The sequence below is a fragment of the Ambystoma mexicanum genome, chromosome 6p, assembly GCF_040938575.1.
Source record: "Ambystoma mexicanum isolate Mex_15411 chromosome 6p, UKY_AmexF1_1, whole genome shotgun sequence".
In the NCBI taxonomy this organism is placed as follows: Eukaryota; Metazoa; Chordata; class Amphibia; order Caudata; family Ambystomatidae; genus Ambystoma; species Ambystoma mexicanum.
Window position 1 is genome coordinate 1,154,741,065 of NC_090935.1, and position 22,068 is coordinate 1,154,763,132.

Here is a 22,068-nt window from a genome sequence, read left to right on the forward strand (position 1 = left end):
GCCAATATTAAGACCTGGCTGGCCAACAGAACCGCTTAACATCTGTTTAACTCATCCTTTATATATCTCTCGTTGTACTTCACCTCATTATGTATCATCCGGTGACCACCATGTTACCCGGGTCACTCGTACTTAGTATGTTTTTTCCTGCCATTTACTGTTTACCGTGTCCCTGTTTACGATGAATATGTCTGTAACCTATTGAACATGTTATAAGTCTCTGGCGCCCAGTTACCTCAGGGTTCGATGCGCGGTATAAACAAATGAAACTAAACTATGGACAGTTTTGCCTGTTGGGGACATATTTATGGCTTTATCCTTGGGTTCAAAGTGCCCAAAGGTTCTGTTATAAAGCCTCGTCATCCTCAAACTATTGCGCATCTCCAGGAAAACATTAATAAAATGTACATAAGCTCAGCCCACCCCCAAAATGGGTATTTTATTTGGTGATTTGTTTTGCCTCTAAAAAGAACATTCTGTGCCGATTGAAACAACTGAACACAGAAGTTCAATTTAGATGCATAGGTCAATGCCTGTTTTTTAAATGTTACTTTTGTTTGCGTTTAGTGCGTGGGAACTTGGTTAATAGGACAGGGGTACAAGGAGGTAGTCCTGTGTACCATGTTGGCAACTTGTCAGTGGGTAAATCCAAAATCGTAACTTTGCGTGTTTTGCATGATACCAGCATGCCAAACACGTGTTTAAATTGAAATGCAGAAAAAGGAACTTGGCCTTTTATGAGGCACATTTAAAGTATGTTAAAGGAAGGTCGCGTCTCTAGTTTCTGGACCAACATTAAAGATCTGCGATATAACATCCAAAGTATTTCAACAATGGATAAGTACACTCTCTGGTATTACAAAGTTTACTTTAACAATTTCATAAAAAACGTTTATGGTAAAATCATAACATCACAGGCACTTGTGTGAAAAAATAGTAATAACATTCATCCCTTGTCCAAGACAAAATAATAATCAAAACAGTATTCCTGGAAAATCATACACATTTTAAATCAAACAAATTTGTATGAATCTATGTACAAAACGTAGCCCAACATGTTTCTGTCCTTAGGAGGTAACATAATACAGGACATTCCTCAGGGGCTGAGCAATAAAGCATGTTGATATATTCCTTCGTGTTCTATCGAAGTGCTGTATATTTTGTTAGCTAAAAACACAAACCACAGAGGCACTATCTTAGTCCAACAATGTGTAGGTTTTTCACAATGATTCCCCTTAAATCTAGAGCATACCCCAGAAAGGAGTACAAAATAGTCAGTACCTGATGAATAGTTAATGGTACACAAACGGTGACTTAAGTTCACCCAATCTTTACTATCAGTGTGGAAGAATTCAAAACCAAGCCATGCAAGTATGGATGAGGCACAACATGTACACCAAAATGGAACACATGAAGCAGCTGTAGGTTAATTATTTGTGTTATTTTTTTATTCTCTGCTTTTATGGTCAATCTTATTTCTTATACTCCCATTTTGGCAGTTGCTTTCTAAGTGCTCCGAATGTTAACTGATCAAGAAACTTGCATGCAGGAAAGTAAACCGATGTACCCACCAGTTTAGCCACTAGAGCACACCTCCAGAGAGGACATTACATTTCCCAACCAGCTGGAATCTCTGGAAGGCTGGTGGTTCTCAGGGCAGGGTTAGTAACATATGCCTGGTAGGCATGTGTCTGAAGGGGCCCGAGCCCAGTCTGCTTTTCCTAATGATCCAGTGAGTGCTCCATAAATGGTTTTGAAGTGGCAGTATTTAACTCCCTTGTTAGGAGTCAAAAGACATTTTAGGGAGTTAAAGCAATTTCCTTTCCTAATGGGCTATTTTTACATGAGTAAAAATGTGTATAATCCAAGCTTCTGTGCATCATTTATGAGCTCACAAGTTGCCTGTGTAATACCTCGGTTGTAGTGGCAGATGTAGTATGGAACTGTTTCGCTTCAACACACTGTGTAGAACATTGGCTATGGTCATGCAATGTTTGTATTCCTTGGAGAACATGATGCAGAACTGGGACTCCACTGGTGCATACACTATAATACCAAAACTCCTCCAAAGAAGATAATTGCTGGCCCATAGGCAAAACAGTCTGCCAACATGTCGGTACCTCCTGTAAGACTGGTCGGCGTGTCACACTGCAGTGAAAACGAAAGGTAGAGGGAAGACGTTAAGCTTAATTTTTGCTTCAAAAGAGTAGCTCCTTAAGCTTCCTGATGCGTTTTAAGTCGTCGTAAGAGACCTACCCATATCAGGAATATATCATTAGGACATCCATGTTGGCTTGTTAACTTTTGCCTTGAAAGCAAATGGTTCTCCCGTTTCTTCCTAATGTATTCATTTGAGTTCTATTATGGCTGTTCTGTCCCCACCTTAAAATTCTTTATGCTTGATTATTAGTTCCTGGGAGTTGGTAACATAACGTAACGTGATGGGCCGTGACAGTAGACTGGGAAGTGTTGGGGAACTTAAGTTGCTTTGGTTATCATACATGACACAATGCTGTATATTACCAAATTATTAGTTTCTAACTAACGAAATCCATTCCAATGTTTAAAATTTTTATTTTCTCTCCACAGCTGGAATTGGCACAGAAACATCCTGATATCTATGCTGTCCCAATCAAAGCGCAGAAGCCAGAGCAATCTTGGCAACAGCCGGCAAGGTAGGACATTCTGCTGTGTAACACTTTAAAACACTAGTCCTACATTCTGCGGGGGAAGTATTAAAGCAAGTTAGGAATCAATCAAAATGTGTGTTTTTCATCAGACACTTCTTTACTGATAGAAAACAGACTTGAGAATTATTAGGTACATTGCCTCCAGCGGTGTTGCTAGGTCTGGAAAGGATCCAGGGCTACATAATGTCAGGACTGTCGAGACTCGGGGCTAGCTACCCTTTTTGTTGTAGCTCCTGAGCTTCTATCCGGGGCTACAACTAAAAGACCCGGGACTAGCAACGCCTCTGATTGCCTCATCAAAAAAGAACATATATTTTATTGTATGGTGGGCATATAAAATGCCAAAATAAAGGTGAATAAAGGTGAATATAAAAAAGCAGCACATCAGATTACACACAGGGAAATGCTGGTTCAGCCATAACCAAATGGTCACTGTTAGTCGTTTTTTATTGTTAATATGCTTAAGGCTGTGTCCATGTTTTTTTCTCTTTTAACTAATTCATAAAGAGTAGTTAATTTTAAAGGTATCCAAAGAGATTAGGAAATACCAACAATGTAGGATGCAGACAGACGCAGGCGGGAAGGCGTTCCAAACGCATGGGGAAAGCCTGAGCAGAATAGTGAGCATGCTTAAGACTGTGAATGAACCGTCTAAGATTGTTAAAATTCAGAGTAAGCTTTGACTAATTTAGCAGATGGATGGGCCAGTCGCCCTTGAATCTTGGCTTTGAAACTGATGCAGCAGAGCTTGAACAATGCTTTCAAATGTATTGGGAGTCTGTGACATAATCTTCCAGGGAAGTAGATGAAAAAAACAGGACTGGGACAAACGGGAAACATGACTTTTAAAGTTTAGATTGGAGTCCAGAGTAAAGCCCCGGTATTTCACAGAGAATACCAGGGTTCGTGTAATACTGAATGAGTCGCAAATGTGCAACAGAAAAAAAAGGATGAGAGATCAAAAGAAACTCATTTTTAGAAGGAGTTTGAAGGAAAAACACATCTGCTAATCCATGGCACAGAGATGTTCCAGCACACTATAAATGTCTGCTGTGGATGGCGCACTCAAATAAATCTAGTTATTGGCTTACTGGTGTACCTTAAAACTTAAATTACCAATTAGATCTGCCAGCTGTTCCAAATAGATGTTGAACTATATGGGAGGCGAGAGTGATCTTTGGGGCGGAAACACCAAAACCGCATTGGCAAGGGATCTGGCAAGACCGACCCCACCTACACAAACTGTGTGTGATTATATGAGGAAGCAGCTGTACTTTTGAAGGACAACATTTTCATCAGAACCCCATGGTCAACCTTGTTAAATGCAGTTGGGAGATCCCAAAAAATGTGCATGCCAGACCCACAAGAATCCAGCATGTGCAAAGCTCTTCCACCACCTGAAGGGTTGCAGTGTCTCTACCACATCAAGGGCAGAAACCTTATTGATAGTCCCACAACAAACAGTGTTTGGAAAGGTGGTGGGAAAGTCAACAGAGCCCTTTGCTTTGTGTTTTATCATGCGGCCAGAGGCCCATACTGTTTCTTCCCTCAGTTTGCTGGATTGAGGAGAAACAGGTGTTTTTAACGCAGACATCATCCAAAAGATGTATTATTTTCTATTTTCCACCTCCTCCCAGAGTCAGGTGATGGTAGATGGGGGCTTTGTCCACTTCCAGCTTCAATCCGGGTACACTGGGAGTTTTGTTTTAGCACATTACTTTCATGCCTAGTACAAGCCATACACTTGACGGCAGCCATGAGAGCCTCTTAAATTGTTGTTACTTCAGGACCAAAAGGCAGAATAATAACTGACTTCCCTCCTGCTCCCGGCAAATCTATTTGGGTCAGTAGTGCATGTATGCACTACGGTTTGGGAGCCCCTTCTACAAATATCACGTAAGTGGGGGGACTACCTGTGTAGAAGTGGCTGGGGGAATCGGGCTTTCCATGCTGGCAGGATGAATTCCCCCCCAATCCCCTCTTTGTTTGTAGCTCCTTTTCAGTGCTACCCTAAGACTGATACTCCCCCAATAAGAAGCAGATTACATTTAATTCTTGTATACGCTTGACTGTGTCCTTTATGAATTTTTGAAATTGAACAATACATGTTTTGTCACGTGAGGAAAGTCCTACAATCCACTAAAGTGAAATATGTTTGGGTTTAAGGTTTTCAGTAGACACATAGCTGCGTTATGGGAAAAGTTAGTTGTCTCTTGCTATAAAACTCAGCGGAATCTTTCTGTTTTGGATTCTCTGGCATTTGATTCTACAACAGACACGTGGGCACATAATTCGGATGTAATATTGCTAATTATTTATAGATTTGCATGGAGAGGGCATCCTAAGAATCCTGATGTTTTCTCTATAGTAAGCCCCTCCCTGTCTCACCTTGCTAGAGACTTGAGGTCTGATCTCTGCATGGTTCGGCTTGTGCTGAGATCTCCCAGCAACCCCAGATTAGGTCTGTTGTGAACAGGGGGGGTCAATCATTCCATAAGTAACTGACTTAATTTACAATAGTAAATGTAGCAAAACTTTACTATATTGAAAAAAACATATCTTAATCATTGGGTTTTCAAATGTCACACACATGTCATTAATTTAGCCGGAAAATAAATTTCCAAACAAACATTTTACATTTGATTTGTGTTGTACAAACAATTTGAAGCCAAAAGGAGACTTTCAGCGAATAATGAACGCTTCATTGAGCAGACAAACAATAAGAAATCCATTTAAAGCCAACCTCTTCAAACGACAAGCAGTTTTAACACTAAGTGCCCAATTGTGAATGATGCAGATTGCTGGCACTTAAAAATTGCTGACGCGTTTCGGATCAAACATCCTTTATCAAGGCTGTTAAACTGCTAATTTCTGAAATTCATAAGCATTGCATCTGAAATCCCAAAATATATAAATCGTCACTCACTAGTCTTTCCTTCCGTAACAATGTTACTTTTAAGAAAAAAAATAGCACAGATAAATCACTGACCTTTCAGATGGAAATTCCGATCACGTAGGTAGTAGACCTAAAGCCAAGTATAGAGAACGCTAGTCGGGCTCCATGAATCATGCACATTATATACACCACAAGAAGGATTCACTCGGCCACATCTGTAAGGCATGTTGTGCAAAGTACAAGCTACAAATTCCTTCCGTGGGCACACGCTCTGCAAGATCTGCAACGGGTGTTGAAGTGTTTGGTTAATCACACATAGAACGCTTTGAATAATACAAGTTAGGCAGAATGTATAAAAACAGTTATGTTTATTTAGGCCTTGGACAACTCTAATCAATAAAAAATCACAGGTATGTAAATCACAAAATATACACTTATTAGCACATGTAGAATAGTTATTGACCTCTTAACCAATCAGAATGTTCAGAGTGCAGTCAATACCTACTGCTACTTACTGCATTCTGACTTCAAAAGCAGACTGGGTAACCACAATGCAGTTTTCAGCCAAGGTTTCTTTCAGCAAGACCTGTCATTTGTAGAAGGACCTTTTTTTTTCTCTCGCAGAAACACTGTTTACCACTCGAGAAAAGGCTCAAATACGGGAATATGCTGTCACTTTCTTACACATACACGGTTTACTTTTCCATGAAGCCCAAAGCATGGTAAACGCACACCAGTTTAACTAAGTTTGCAATTTAAATACTTAAATTATGACAACCTTATTTAAACACTACAAAATAAAATCACATTTAATTTACTGAGTTTGTCTATTTACTTTACTCACTATTAAAGTAACATTTTTATTTCACAACCAAAACCCCAAAACATATATTGCTACTACCACTATGTGCTAACAGCCTTACAGACCTTGGGAGGGGGTCATTGTCGCTTGGGATAATGACCCTTTTTCAATTTATGTACATTCATCTTGGGGTGCTCTGGCTACAGAGTACCAACCCTTTACTTTTACCACAATAGGATCGGAATTGTTAGAATAGAATAGTAAAGCAAGGTCATTTAAACCAATTTGAGAATGTGTAGTTAAAACAAAGGAGTTAAAAACGCCATTCAAACATTTGTAAGATAAGGCCCTATTTGTTTAAAGTCCTCTGCTTACTATATACAAAATGGGGCCTCATGCCCTAAAAGTTGCAGGACCCAATTAAACCCTTTGCAGCAGGTCTTTAAAGTAGGCTGAACAAGTGTTGGCAAAGCCACCAGGCAGTTTGTAAGCAATTTTAAAAGTTGAGAACAAAAGAAGTAAAGTTCTTAGAAGATCCTCTGCCAATCCCACCAACTTTGGGGAAGCCTGGGGTTGGGAATTTTTACCAGAACTCCACAAATCCCGCCCCCCTGTATTCTGTTTTTCTCAGAAACTGCTTCTGAGACCCCTGAGTTCGCTAGGCCTCCTTGCTTTGTGCTTGGTTCTATTGCAGGCGGTCTAGGTGTCACTGGTGCAGATGTCCTTTTCTGCGTCTGGATTTATGTCATTCTAGTTGGCGGTTCTGCGCTCTGACGAGACTGTTCCAGGCACTGGATGACCCTGGAATGATGAAGAAAGGACTACCATGATATGGACTACCTCGGAGGACCCCACCACACAATGTAGGTTGAAAACAGCAATGGCCACTGCGTTCAAAGGGTGAAAGTATACCCTCATGGGGGGAAAAAAAGCTGATCCTGCAAGGCCCCTCTTCGGGCTGGAGAGATGCAACTGTAGGGGGAGGCCTCTTGTTCCACATGTTTAGGGTCTGCAGAGTCCCAGGGCTAAAACTGTGACAGTGATACATGAGAGGGGTAGCACAGGATGGAGCTGGTCAATCCAAAGGATGGTCCTTTGGCACTTCCGATGGCTGTATCCTTGAGCATGGGTTGACTGGCTGTTCGCACCGGCCCAAGTATTGAAGCACTGATGAAGGCCTTCTGGAGATCATCAAAGAAGCAGGGCTTTGCCGGGACGGTTGAAGAACAATCTGCTGGATTGCTGCAACAATGAGTTTTGGGCCTTTAGTGGGATGCTCCTCTTCGAAAGGGTCTTGGCTCCAAAGACGATCTGATGAATGGCTTCAGGAGTCCTTTTTTGCCCCAAATTTGAACTGGAGTTACCAGAGTCCACCAATAGTAAGGATCTTTATAATTGCAACTGGCAGGGGCTGTCCAATCATGTGCCCAGCAGCAGACACACTTTGGCTAGGATGTGGATGCCACTTTGCCTGGGAAAGGGCTTACCATATATGACAAATCTGTTCCAGAGGGCAGTAAGAAAGCCAAAAAGACGAGATGTCCAAGGGACTGCGCAGAATCTTGTGCCACGGCTGGTTTAGGCTATCTGGTGTTCTAAAAGGTATTATGCAGTGAAATGCAAAAGTACACATACATGTAAAAAAGAATAAAAACACGGTAGAAAAATATCTGCGCTACCAGCCCATCCTGGACACATCATTCATGTAACCATAAAGTTACAAAATAAGTTAAAGGGATACAAAGTAGTCCTACCACACCTCGCTGTAAGGTGATTGGTGCAGTGTAACAAAAAAAAAACAGGACATTTCACAGTGGAGGACAAAACGGCAAAAGGAAGATCTTTCCCAACAATGATGGTTGGTGTTGAATGCCTTATGGAGGTTGACACTGATGGAAACTGGGTAGTTGAATATTAGACTCCTACCTCCAATGAAAGCCAAACTGCATCTAAGTTCTGTGCATCCGAAGATTTCTATTTGCACAAAATAAGAGATTGGTTCTAGGTGCGATATTTTCAAATGTTACAGAAAGGCCCAAAGCACAGAGTCAACAATGATGCATGGGCAAACTCTGAAATAGCTGTGAGCACCTGCTTAAATTCCAGAACTCTCTCCAGAGAAGTCTGTCCCATGCTAGAGTGCATGATCGCCATGATGAAGGGGAGGCACTGGGATGAAGTTGAGTGAACCTTTGAGTTGTTGGCAGGCTTAGCTAATAAAGAGTTACCACAAGTTGAAGGCCATCAAATTCCTGTGAGGGTAATGGGGGATTCAAAAACTACACTAAGGAATGATGTATGAACGGCCCGGCACAAAGTGCAGCAGCCAGTGAAGCCAACATCTTTGTGAACATATAGCGAGCAGAGCTCAGACACACTCCACGAAAGGAAACTCAAGATTTAATTTATTCCTAGAATTAATCACACACAACTTTACCCTTTCCTGGCGGTGCAAATTGTTTTCCAGAGTGCTCATATTGAATAATATGTAAGGGAGAAATACATTGAACTGATGGGGGTTGCAGAAGGTGGGGTGGGTACTAATACTTCTGTCATTTGCTGCAGGAAAATGTTGAAATGCCCTGACTCTGTTCATGCAAGAGAGCTCGTTATTTAACTCGGTGGATTCCAGAATCACCCCGGTTTGCCTGTCATGCCGACTACAGGGATATGCGTAGTCTGTTCTGCTTCTTCTGTCCTGAGAAGTTGAGAGACTGAAAGCACTCTCCAGCATCAGCCTTGCTTAGGCCCAAATGGACAGGTCCCTATCTTGGCCAGGGACCAAGGAGATGGAAGGACATGATGGGAGGCTTTGTCCAGATTATATCCAGCAACTTTACTATCTTAACACCAGAGTAGCATTTCATAAACTGGTCATCTATAGAGACCACAACAAAGTTTGGAGCTGCAAGGTCCAGTCTAGCTTCTGTAGGTCACCAGTTCCATGATCTATGATATGATATATGATAGGTTATTTATAACGTGCTTAATACCCAGAGTTTTCTAAGCGCAGACCCTGGGATCGAACCTGTGGTGCTCCGTGTCGTCCTGCTTCCAAGGCAAGCACGTTGCCCCTGAGCTATCCTCCCAAGACACATTTATTTGGATGATGTGCTTATGGCTGCCACATGGGCTGCCCCTCAAGCATTTCGTTAGTGCACTCCAAGGATGTTTACTCCATCATAACATGATATTGGTCAAGCCCACCAAAAATGCTGCCCTTTTTTATGAGTCCAGAGAAATATTGGAAGGCATGTGCACTAGATGTTACTCAGAAAGATTATTTTACTTGTAGTCCGGTTTCCTACTGCTAGTCCCAATCCGGCAGACAAAACCACTGGCTAATACCTGTCGGTGTCCTCCAGTATGATACAGAAAAAAGGGACTTGTGTGTTGGTGGTCACTGACCACATACATGTGTACTGGGTGCCCTGCTACTGTTTTTTTCTGTTCATATAATGTTAGTGATTTTGTCTGCAGTAAGGGCATGCTATGAGCCTGAAGATGGGGCACTGCACATTAGCAGTACAAGGGTCACTCCAGGAGAAACCTTTTTCTCATTTTGATTGGTGTCTGTTCTTTCCAATTCTAGCCACTTGAACACAGGCAGTGGTGTATGAATATGTTTAAAGGGTAGCTTTGAGGGATCTCTTAAAGGACACTCAACTGGGAATGCCCCTCGGGGGCAGAACAGTCAGGGTAGTGGGCTTGTAATTTTGGGGCCCCATGGCCCGATACCAATGTTCCTTGCAATTCAATCTCATTTGGATGAGCAGGTGTGATTTGCATGAATTTAAATTGTAGCTGGAGTAGTGGGGGGATAGTGTCTGCTGGCAGGTGGTATTCTCCCTAAATGCATTCAAGTCAACAAATGAAATCTTGAGTTTTTCATAACATTCAGAGCTAGTAGATCCCTTTCAGCGCTGTGGTAAACAGGCTGATTCCTTTATACTCCTACAGAGTCAGGTACTTGATAGTGTATACTTCTGAATATTTCTAAAGAGTCTGAGCATAGTTTATCTTGTGATAATGCAGCCAGATTAGATCCATTAGCCATGGAACCTGGTTCACCTGTAGGAACTTAGGAACCATTGTCAATCTTATGACTTGATAGTTTGTGCTTTTCCTGACACTTGGGATCTATTGAGAGAAGGAGATATCCTGTTAAATTCAGGCACCAAGATTTCATTCTTTCTTTGCTGGGGCTTATGATAAACCATTGTATGCAATTACTGGAGCTTGGGGATTTGAGGGTTGGGCCTGTGTTACTGCATTGTATCCAATTACTGGGGCCATGGAAGTTGGGGAGATTGTTCTCTAATGAGGCTCTGACCAAAGGGGATCCCAGTTTTTGGGGCTATTGAGGAATAGACTGCACTCTTTCATCCAGTTGCTAATGTAACTTAGGACGTTGCAAACGCTATTCTGTCCTACTGAGCCAGGGGTGGATCTGGATATGGTCTATGGGAGATATGCAACTACAGATGATGGTGTGCTATTAATTATATCAGGAATTGCATATAAGGCAGTGTTGATAGCAGGCAGTCGGAGACTGTGCCCAGGTGATGGTCATAGTCAACAAGATGTCCCTAATGTTCATAATTAAAATTAGCATTGGCACGGGGGAGGCAGCCAGTCAGGAGGTGTCATGCGTATCAGGCAAATAGTTGGGGCAAGCTGGTTTGGCAGGCCTGGCATAGGCACACAAAGAACCCATAGCAGATCCATCCTTTATTTCCTTCCTGGTGTTTGTAGTAACTTCCTGGTTACCACTTCCGGTTGCCAAACAGGAGGTGCATGACAATCCATGACCTCTCTAGTGTTTGGGTGTGGCTGGCTATATAAGCCACACCCAAGTTTCTTCCAGTGCTTCGTGTTGCTTACTGTGAGCTGCATCAGCAACACACTTGAAATGCTCTGGATCATCCTGCTTCAGCTTACCTGCTCCGGATCATCCTGCTTCAGCTTAGCTGCTCTGGAACATCCTACTTCTGTTTACCTGCTTTGGATCCTTCTGCTTCAGCTTACAGGTACTCCGTGTTTTCTCCACGCCGTGGCCATCTCCGGTCAAGAGGGGACTCCAGCACCTGTAAGAACAAAGAACAACAGCGTCAGTGCGCGCACTGCAAAAACACTGCACATATTCACCGAATCTTCCCACCACACTGGTATCCAGGTCAGTTGTGCGAGTGCACAAACCCCCTGCAAAAGAATGAGGAGACATTAGTCATTGCGCTCGTCCTAATACCGCAGTATATACCTACCAATATCTCTGTGCTAACTTACCAGACCACCAAGTCTTCGGTAGCGCTGAACCCGGACTCGAGGCGCTGATATCACGTAATCCACTCCTGCAAGGGAAGAAAAAGGAGAGACATTACCAGGCGCGCTAGAATTTAAGGCGCTGCACTTACCTACCAGCAGCTGACTCCAGCATGCAGCGCTACTCACCCACAAAATACCTTGGCAAACAAAGACAATACGAACAATTCAGGACACGAAACAGTCTCCACGCAACTTTCACTTGGAAAAGACTTTCTAGGCAGTGAAGAAACCGGCGCCTTGAACACTCGGCCTCGCTGTGAAGGCATATAACAGCGTGTGGCATCTGAACTCAGCCAACAGACATTGGCATCATCCATATGAGCGAATCGCGCCCCTGTGAATGCAGGATGGAGTGCACACCTTACTAAAGATCAAGGAATCCCTCCAGGTGAAAGCAGGGTAAGTGAGAACTCAGGGGTCAAGGGAGGCTCATCCATCGCTCCTGCAGAGACACAGGTGAGTGTGACAGGAGGCAAGTAACGTACTGAATCTCCCGATGTAAGCCCGCATTCCAAGCTGCCTGATGGCTGTTTCCACCACTTGCCATCTCCTCCCCCAACGCCCCCCCCCCCACTCCCACGTCCCTTCCTTTTTTTCCTTCCCTCCCACCGCCCTCTGCACTTAACTGATTGCAGCGGCGGCAGATGTATTTTATTTTTTTATTTTATTTTTTCATTTATATAACGCACAAAGCCCAGAGGCATCTAGGCGTTTTAACTTAAGAATTCTGTTACAGTAAGTGCTAGCAAACAACAAATTACAATAGTTACAACCACGCATAGATAACCCCTGAAAAGTGCAGAATATACGTTCTTGGAAGACCTTGCCTCTTGTTGCGGGGAACTGCATCAAAATACATATATGCAACATGATTAGTACAGTGAATATGTACTAGAAGAGCTCGCCTCTTGATGTGTGGCGCTGCATCAAAATACATGTACGAGACGTGATTGGTACAGTGGATACAAGTAAAGGAAAAGAACTCGCCTCTAGTTCCTAGGAGCTACATCAGGTGTATGTGTTAAGGTCATAATAGGTGCCAATTGTACAAGCTAGGAAAAAGACTTGCCTCTTGTAGGCAGCAAAGTCAATCAGGTGGCAACCAGAGCAGAACCTACCCCATGTTGCAGGGTGGCTACTACGCAGGATGTTGAATGCAGAAAGATACATCTATAGAACAAGGGGGAGCAAAGTATACACATACTCACAAAAGTTACGCTGCAACGCGTTCTGGTAGCGGACAGGGGCCTTAGGAGTGGGCCTTCGGAGGAGGGCCGGCAAGCCTGCCAGATTCAGGATATGCCAACGATAAAAGGGGCCTCACCCAATCAGGCTCACTTCATCAGGCACTCCTGTGCTCAGTATGCTGGCCGCCATCTTCGAATGGCCAGCTCGCATGGAAGAAACAGCTGAGGGCAAAGTTTATGAAGCGAGAAATGGGTGCCTGACCCAGGAATTTCGTGCATCAATTTTCTTTTTTGGTTTCCTCCAATTATTGTAAATAATGACAGGATCAACAGGCAAAAGTAGATGAAATAGAGCACAGGAGCGCAACGTGCGTTATGATAAAAGCCCAGTGCGGGCTTAATTCGCTCCAGGGAAGATCTGGGTTGCTGGGAGGCCACATGGAGGTGAAGAGGCACTGCCATACACCAGCAGCTGCAGCGTTAAAGGTGGATATGCAACAGCTGCTGCTGCTTCCACTCGTGATCCATTGTGGCTGCCATGGAAATGGAAGAGGGGCTTTGTATGGAGCCCTACCTTCCAGATCCATGGCAGCCATATTACTGAGGTATTTTCATTTTCATTGAAAATATAATGCACTCAGCACCCTGGGTTACTCGATTAGGAACCTGGGGTGATAATAGCATTAAGACTTGATCTGGCCTGCTGGATCGGGTCTTAACTCTTAAGTAAAAGTCTACTCTTAAACTGCGTTAAAGGTCGCAACCCATCGCTAAAGGCATCTTCATTATTCCTTATGGCCCACTGTGTCATATGCCACTTTTAAGTCCTGGGAAGATCAGGACTTCTGGGTGTCTTGCATCAAGAGAAGGCAGCAGATCCTTTCTAATATCAGTTGAGGTGGATTGGGTTCCCTGCATGATCTAAACCCAAGTTTGCATTCCTGATAGATGTTGCTCTCTACCATTGTGCAGCTCAAATGTTACCTGGATCACAATGTTGCTCAGGATTGGCAGATAAGAAATGTTTAGGGTCATCTGACTGGTTTCTTTAGCAAAGGGGCTATGGTATGCTTTATAGATGCTTGGCAACTGATCCCTATTGAGTGGACACATTCATCAAAACAGTAATTTCGAATGGATTGTGTCCTCCCACTTATTCCTCATCTTATGATAACTATCCTTCTAGCTTTAGCTGCTTCAGAAATGTTTCCGACAGGGGGTGCTGTGTGCCGTCTCATTGAGCTGATGTCCCTCGAAGGCCTCCATTCGACTGTTGATGTCATCATCAGTATAAATAGCGCAGGCAGCGCCCGTTGGCTTCATTTCCGTTTTTCCGAGCTAACGGCTCGAAGAATTACGGTGTGCTTCGGTTCTTCACTGAAATTTGTCAATATTTTCAGAAACTAAAATGTCTTCCCATCGTCTCCATCAATGCCTAAGACGGCTTCAAGAAGTGCCAAGACTGTCGATCGAAGATGTCGATCCCTGACCCCCCCACCCCCCCATCGCATATTTTGAGGGGATTGGGTCCTCTGACGTATTCCATATCTATGACAGTAATCACCACAGCTGTGCCGCTTCGGAAAATCTTTCTGCGTCAATGACGTCGATATGCTGTCCTCGAGGGCCTCCGTCGAGCCAACGTCTCCGGATGTTATAAGTAGGACGCATGACACCCGTAGCCTCCGTTCTGTTTTTTCCATGAACGTGTTCGCTTCGGATATCTCGGCGCACCTCGGTTCTACTGATTCCTGTTCTTTCGGGTTCTTCGAACCTGTTCGTTTGTGTATTGAAAATGTCTTCTGCTTCTTCCACCCCGCGGTCGGGTTTTAAGAAGTGTCGGGTGTTCCGGTCCAAGATGTCATTGACTGACACGCACGACGCTTGCCTCTGGTGCCTCGGGGAGGATCACGATAAGGATGACTGTGTCGACTGCCATTCGCTTACATCGAAGGCCTTGCGGGAGCGTAAGAAGAAGCTGTTGGCAGGTAAGGTGGCCAAGCCCTGGAAGTCGCGATCCACTGGACTTTCGACGGACGATTCGAGGGCGACTCTCCGCATAGTCGTCGTGAGTCCGAGGGGTCTCGGTCCAGGAGTCGGTCTCGTCCATTCCTCTGCCTCTTCGAGGCACTCACAGAAGCGCCGTCACAGGTTGCCTTCCCCGTCCTCATCCGAGGACTCCGCACATCGGCGGCTTGCTTGTCCCAACAAGCATTCCACTCCTGAGGAATGGGATTCCTTCCAAAAGGAGATGATGGCGATTTTTCAATCGCAGGGCTCCGGTCCGTTGAAGGACGTCAGCCGTGACCGTGCTAGAGAGACCACTCGTACGCCTTTGGGCTTGAGCAGACATCGCGACCACCTGGCGCCTTAGAGGTCCCGGTCGGACAAGGATGGTCGCTCTAGGCATGCCCGTTCCAGGTCCCGGTCCTCGACACCCTCGAGACCGCGTGAGCCTGTGAAGTCTTCGAGGAAGTCATCGACGCCAAGGTCGTCGAGGGACTCTCTTGAGGCTCCGCCTCCGAGGAAGTCATCGGCGCCCAGGCTGTCGAAGGACACACTCGGGGCTCTGCCCTCGAGGCCTGTGTCGACGCCGTTGAAGTTGTCGGCGCCTCACTCGAGGCCGATTCCGTCGACGCCCTCGATGCCTTTCGAGGCTGCTTTGTCAGAGGTACCCCGTGGCACGGTGGAACCCCCCTGACAGGCTCTGGCCAAGGCTAAGAATATCTTTGTCCCTTTTTCTGTGCCCTCTTTCCAACCTCTGGATTATATTTCTGAGGGGGATGAGGGATCTGAGGAAGATTTGGTGCCCGAGGAGGTGCGTGACGAGATTTTGTCTGGTCACAGCCAGATTGAGGATCTGCGTCAGTCACTGCACGACGCCAGTGGTCTGGACACCTCTCCTGAGGTGGAGTCCTGTCGGCCTGAGACTGGCACCCATGCCGAGTCCTCATACTGGCGCCTTATGTCGAGGGTCACGGAATACTTGGAGTGGTCTGCGCCACCTGTGGATTTTCTGCAGAATGACCTGACGGACATCCTCGACCATGGTCCTCCAACTGACCCGGTACTGCCATTCCATATGGCTTTGCAAAGAAGGGTGGCTGCAGCTTGGACTGCTCCAGAGAGTCTCCTGGCAGTGAGCAAGTCTTTGCCGCGAAAATACCGCCCAGCCAGCAGTGACCCCTGCTACTTGACCACGCACCCCACTCCGGAGAGTTTGGCGGTGCAGGCGGCCACAGCCCCAGCAAAGCAGGCGTCGTACCCTACCATCCCTCTTGATAGGGACGACAAGCGTTTTGATGGCTGGGCGAAGAAAGTTTTCTTCAGGGGGTATGGCTTTACAGGCAGCCAACTCCGTGTGTGCCTTGTCACGTTTCACGCACACTCTGTGGAACTGTATTTCCTTGGTGGCTGAACATATTCCCGAAGGGGAGGAACGGGATGGTTTTCTTGCTATTGTACAGGATGGCAAGGATGCCATGTGTGAGACTGTTCAGTCAGGTTTGGACATGGCAGATTGTGTCAGCCGGTCCATGGCGGCGAGCACCATAATACGCAGGTTTGCGTGGTTGCGGAGGTCGGGTTTGCTCCTGATGTGCAGGCCCGACTCCTTAACATGCCCTTTGATGGTGAACATCTTTTTGGCAGCAAGGCTGACGAGAGCCTTGAGAGGTTGCAGACGTCCAAAGCTGCAGCAAAGTCGTTGAGCGCTGCAGTTCACCAACCTCTGCCTTTTCGTCCTAGGGGACAGCATTGGAGGGGGGATCCTTTCATTATTACTCATCCTTTAGTAAATCAAGAGGAGCTGCAAGTCAAAGGGGCCACCGTAGGAGTGCCAGAGGTGGAAAACAGGGTACTCGAGGTGCCAAGGCTGCTCGGGCAGTTGCCTCTTTGCCCTCAGGCACTGCCGCAGCCGCTTCAGCTCAGTCATGAGGCCATGTCCCATGGTTCGCCGGTTGGGGGAAGGCTGGCGCAGCATCTTGTAGAGTGGCGTGCCATTACTTCAGATGTGTGGGTCCTGGAGATCATAGCCCACGGCTACTGTCTTCCTTTCCGGCAGAGGCCTCACAACAATCCACCAGGGAATCTCTCTTTGAAGAGTCCGGATCCGCTCCTTGCACAGGAAATTCAATCCCTGCTGGAGAAAGGCGCCATAGAACTGGTGCCTGTAGCGGAGAGGAACAAGGGATGGTATTCCCCTTATTTTTTGATTTCGAAAAAAGACTGGGAATTGAAACCCATCATGGACTTGCGCAGTTTGAACAAGCTCCTCAGGAAGGACAAGTTCAAGATGGTTACTCTTTCTCAAGTCCTCCAGGCCCTTCAACTTCAGGACTGGTTGGTGTCTCTCGACCTCAAGGACGCTTATTTTCAAGTGCCGATCCATCCAAGGCACAAGAAGTACCTGAGGTTCGTGGTTGGCGACTCGCACTTTCAGTTTGGGGTCCTACCCTTCGGATTGACCTCCGCCCGAGGGTCTTCAAGCAGCTCATGGTGGTGTTGGCAGCGTATCTCAGGAAAGGGGGGATTCACGTCTACCCCTACCTGGATGATTGGTTGATCAGGGCGCGCTCTCCTGAGCAAGTCCTGGACCATCTGTCCATCACCTGCCACTCCCTTCACAAGCTAGGCTTCTCCCTCAACTTGAAGTCCCATTTGACGCCAACCCAGCGGCTCTAGTGCATCAGAGCAGTGCTCGACACATCCCTGGGGCAGTGTTTTCCTCCCCAGGTGAGGGCTCATCACATTCAGCAGATGGTGCACAAGTTTCAACATGCCCAGAGTCTCCCGGCGTTCGAGTTCTTGAGGTTGCTCGGCCTCATGGCATCCTGCATTCTTCTGGTGCCGGAGGCCAGGTTGCGGATAAGATCTCTGCAGTGGGCCCTCAAGATGCAGTGGTCGCAGTCCTCCGGCAGGATGTCGGACCCCGTTCAAGTGCCGCCCTCGGTCGCCCAGGACCTTCTGTGGTGGGCCGTCATAGGCAATCTGGTGAAGGGGGCTCCGTTTTGGCCACCCTGGCTGGAGGTGACTATTGTGACGGACGCATCCCTCATGGGATGGGGAGCTCATGCCAACGGGTTGACAGCGGTCGTTGGTCTCCGTCGGAGTCCAGACTCCATATCAATCTGTTGGAGCTGAGGGCCGTCAGGCTTGCCCTGAAGGCTTTTTTGCCGACTGTGCGAGGAAAGAATGTCCTGATTCTGACAGACAACACAGTGTCCATGCACTGCCTCAACAAAAAGGGGGGTGGGGGACAGGGACACTTCCTCTGTGCAGGGAGGCGATGCAGCTCTGGTTCTGGGCCATCCAGCAGGAAGTTTCGATCTCGGCAGTTCATCTGGCCGGAGACGAAAACGAGACGGCGGATGCTCTGAGCAGGCAGAGCGCAATCTCTCACGAGTGGGAGCTGGCTCAGGAGATTCTCCTGGAGATCTTCGCACTTTGGGGGACCCCTCAGGTGGATCTCTTCGCCTCCAGTGTCAACCGGAAGTGCGAAAGGTTCTGCTTGCGGGAATTTCCTCCAAAAGGAGCCTTAGGAGACGCATTCGTGGTGGAGTGGTCCTTCCCACTGCTGTATGCGTTTCCTCCAGTCCCCGTCATCCCGCAAGTGCTGAGGAGGTTACGGAGGTTCGGTTCCCGGATTATCCTCATTGCTCCGGCTTGGGCTCGGAGGATGTGGTACCCAGACCTTCTCGACTTGTCCATTTGCCTTCCACGTCGTCTTCCCTACCGAGACGACCTGCTCTCACGGGAGGGGGGTCAGGTTCTCCATCCAGACGTCAGATCCCTCAAACCTCACGCTTGGCTTCTGAAAGGTTGAGGTATAAGGATTGGGATCTCCCTGAAGACGTGATGGAGGTGTTGCTTTCGGCCAGACGGCCGGCAACAAAGTCCCTGTACCGTTGCCGTTGGGGAAAGTTCTGCGACTGGTGCAGGGTTAAGAATGTGGATCCTTTTTCATGTGACATTCCTGTGGTTCTGTCTTTTTTACTTTCGTTGGCCCACAGGGGCCTGCAAGTGGGTACTGTTAAAGGTTACCTGGCGGCGTGGTCTATATTTAAGCGCTTGTCTGAGGAGTGTTCTTATTTCAAAATTCCTTTAATTTCTCAGTTTCTCAAAGGACTTACTAATGTGTTTCCGCCATCACCTTTCCAGGTGCCTGGTTGGGATTTGAACCTTGTTCTGAAATTCCTTATGGGTGCTCCGTTTGAGCCTTTACATTCTTGTCCTTTGAGGCTGTTAACCCTTAAAACTGTGTTTTTTGTTGCGGTCACTTCTGCTCGCAGAGTGCGTGAGTTGCAGGCACTTTCAGTTAAGCCACCCTTCACTGTGTTTCATAAGGACAGGGTTGTCCTTAGAGTTTGTCCTTCCTTTCTTCCGAAGGTGTTGTCGGAATTTCATTTGAGCCAGGTTATTCTTCCGGCATTTTATCCTCCTCCACATCCTGGTAAGGAAGAGGAGAGGCTCCATAGGTTGGATCCTAGGAGAGCTTTAAGTTTCTACATTTCTCGCATGTCCCGGGTCAGAGTGGACGATCAGCTCTTTATTGGTTACGATGCAAGGCGTTTGGGACAAGCTGTGACTAAGCAGACTTTGTCTAGATGGATTATCTTAGCAATTTCTGAATGTTACCACTTGGCGGGTAAGGACCCTCTGTTAGGCTTACGGGCCCATTCTACTAGGGGTATGGCTGCCTCTACTGCCCTATTTGTTCCTATTTGTAACATCTGTGATGCAGCCACTTGGGCTTCGGTCCATACTTTTGTACGTCACTACTCCCTCGATTCTGTCCATGGGCAGGATCTGGCCTTTGGCAAGGTGGTCCTTTACTCTGCGATTTGATTGGGCATTCTAAATTTCTTTATTCTAAATTCTTTTCCCTCCTCCATGCGTTGGTACTGCTTTGGAAGTCTGTCATAGATATGGAATACGTCGGAGGACCCAATCCCCTTGAAGAACAAGTTACTCTCTTACCTGGTAATGTTCTTTCGATGGGATGGTCTGACGACGTATTCCATATCGCTCCCTCCCTACCTGCCCCGCTACAGAATTTCTTATGCGATTGCAGGTTACGTTTCCGCAAGGCTTTCTGTGGTAATACTGGCAGTGGTTTGGTGCCACACGTTCTGGGGAAAAAAACTACAACCTAGGCTACGGGCGTCATGCGTCCTACTTATAACATCCGGTGACGTCGGCTCGACGGAGGCCCTCAAGGACAGCGTATCGACATCATTGACGCAGGGAGCAGACGCCGAAAGATTTTCCAAAGCAGCACAGCTGTGGTGATTACTGTCATAGATATGGAATACGTCGTCAGACCATCCCATCGACAGAACGTTAAAAAGTAAGAGAGTAACTTGTTTGTCTGTAGTATCTTGGTTATGGTCACTGTACCTCCGACTGTAACTCCTGTCAGGCGATGACCGAAAACGCTCTGAGGGAGCGTAAAAGTACATTGGCGGTGGAGAGATTGCCTTCGAAGTCTCCTTAAAAGAGTTCAGAAAGAAAATCCGATGAGTCGAGGGATTCTCCTTGACGGAAAAGATCTAAAAGTTCTCGCTCGAAGTCGATTGCGCCATTCTGTCTTCTAAGAAGGCCAAGAAGCAGCATCACAGGTCACCTTCGACCTCTAGTGATTCCTCAGCCGAGGTAATGAAATGTCCAACTAAGTCGGACTCCCCAGCTAAAGGGTTGCGTTTCATAAAGAAATGCTTAAAATCTTAAAGAATGCAGCCCGACACCCTCGAAGAATGAGCAGAAAGCCAATACCCATGTCGATCTGCATCAAGACGGTAAAGGGAAGTTGAAGACGAAACCACCAAAATCTTTGAACCAGACCTATAAGCCAGATCTACTTCGAGAAAAATCTCGATCTGACCAAAAATTGCTGAGGGCTTCGACAAGCCAGGAATCCAGTCCATCGAGGGTTCCTTCGAAAAAACAAAAAGTCGGTAACTCTTATGGCCTCGCTAACACCATCGACATTGGAGCAGTCAACGCCAGTGTCTATGAAGACAATGACCCTTCAGATAATAATACACCACCATTTGGGTAACACTATGGCACCCCAAATGTGCCAGAGAAGTTGATTTCTGAAGAGTCTAGGTTAAAAGACTTGTATGATAACCTACAGCCAGCGGTATAGATACTTCTCCAGAACTGGAATTTGCTAAACCAGATCCTACTGACCACGCTGAATACTCATATAGGCAACTAATGAGCAAGTTGGTCATATTTTTAGGTTGGAGCAGGCCTACGCCTTCTTTCGAGCAGGATGACCTGACGGATCATTTGGATCAATGTCCCCAAAGAGATCCAATTTTGGCTTTTCACATTGCCCTACTGGAAAGAGTCTCAACAAATTGGGAAACACCCTAAATAGGTCATACAGCAGTGACTCAGAGTACTTAACAAAGCACCTAACACCAGAAAGTTTGGTGGTTCAAGCTGCTACATCTACCAAGCAATCGGCAGACCCCTCTATCCTTCCCGATAGGAATGATTAGAGAGTGGATGCCGAGGCGAAAAAAAACATTTACTGCTGGTAGTATGGCTTTAAAATCAACTAACACAACCTGTGCTTACCCTGTGGGATTGCGTAGCTATGGCAGCTGACCACATCCCAGAAGAGAAGAAAGAGACGGCTTGCTGGCTAACATCAAGGATGGTAAGGAGGCAATGTGTGAATGCCTCCAGTCAGGATACTGCGGGTGGCATCAGCAGATCCATGGCAACTAGCACTGTGTTGCGCAGATTTGTGTGGTTGAGTAAGTACAGATACGCACCAGATGTGCTGTCCAGACTCCTCAATATGCCCTTTTACGGCTCAAGGCTGTTTATCAGCAAGGCTGATGAAAGTTTGGAAAAGCTGCAGACCTCCAAGGCAGTGGCTAAATCTCTTAGTGCTGCCATTAGACAGTCTCAACACCTCTTCTTTGGTTCATCTTCTTGAAGGGGTAAGTCCTTTCCATGCTATTCCTCAGTTGGAAGAGGACAAGCCCGTCATAGAGGTCAGAAGATTCCCTCGTGGTGGACGAGGGAGAGGTGCTAAATCAGCCCAAGAAGTGGTAATTTTACCCTCAGCTGCCGCTTCAGCCACCTCAAAACCACTCTGAGGCTTTGACTCACAAGACCCCGTGGGAGGCAGACTTTCTCAGCATATGA

General features: G+C 46.3%; 1 protein-coding gene across 7 annotated transcripts in view; it reads left to right on the forward strand.

Annotated features, from left to right (window-relative positions):
- The window catches only part of LOC138510254 (tight junction protein ZO-2-like), a 1,104,514-nt gene that overhangs the window by 1,074,133 nt on the left and 8,313 nt on the right, over positions 1–22,068 (forward strand). For all 7 annotated transcript variants that reach the window (XM_069625778.1, XM_069625777.1, XM_069625773.1 and 4 more), the window contains one exon: positions 2,590–2,675. In XM_069625778.1, the coding sequence (XP_069481879.1) occupies positions 2,590–2,675 (86 nt within the window). The remainder of the gene's footprint in view (positions 1–2,589; positions 2,676–22,068) is intronic.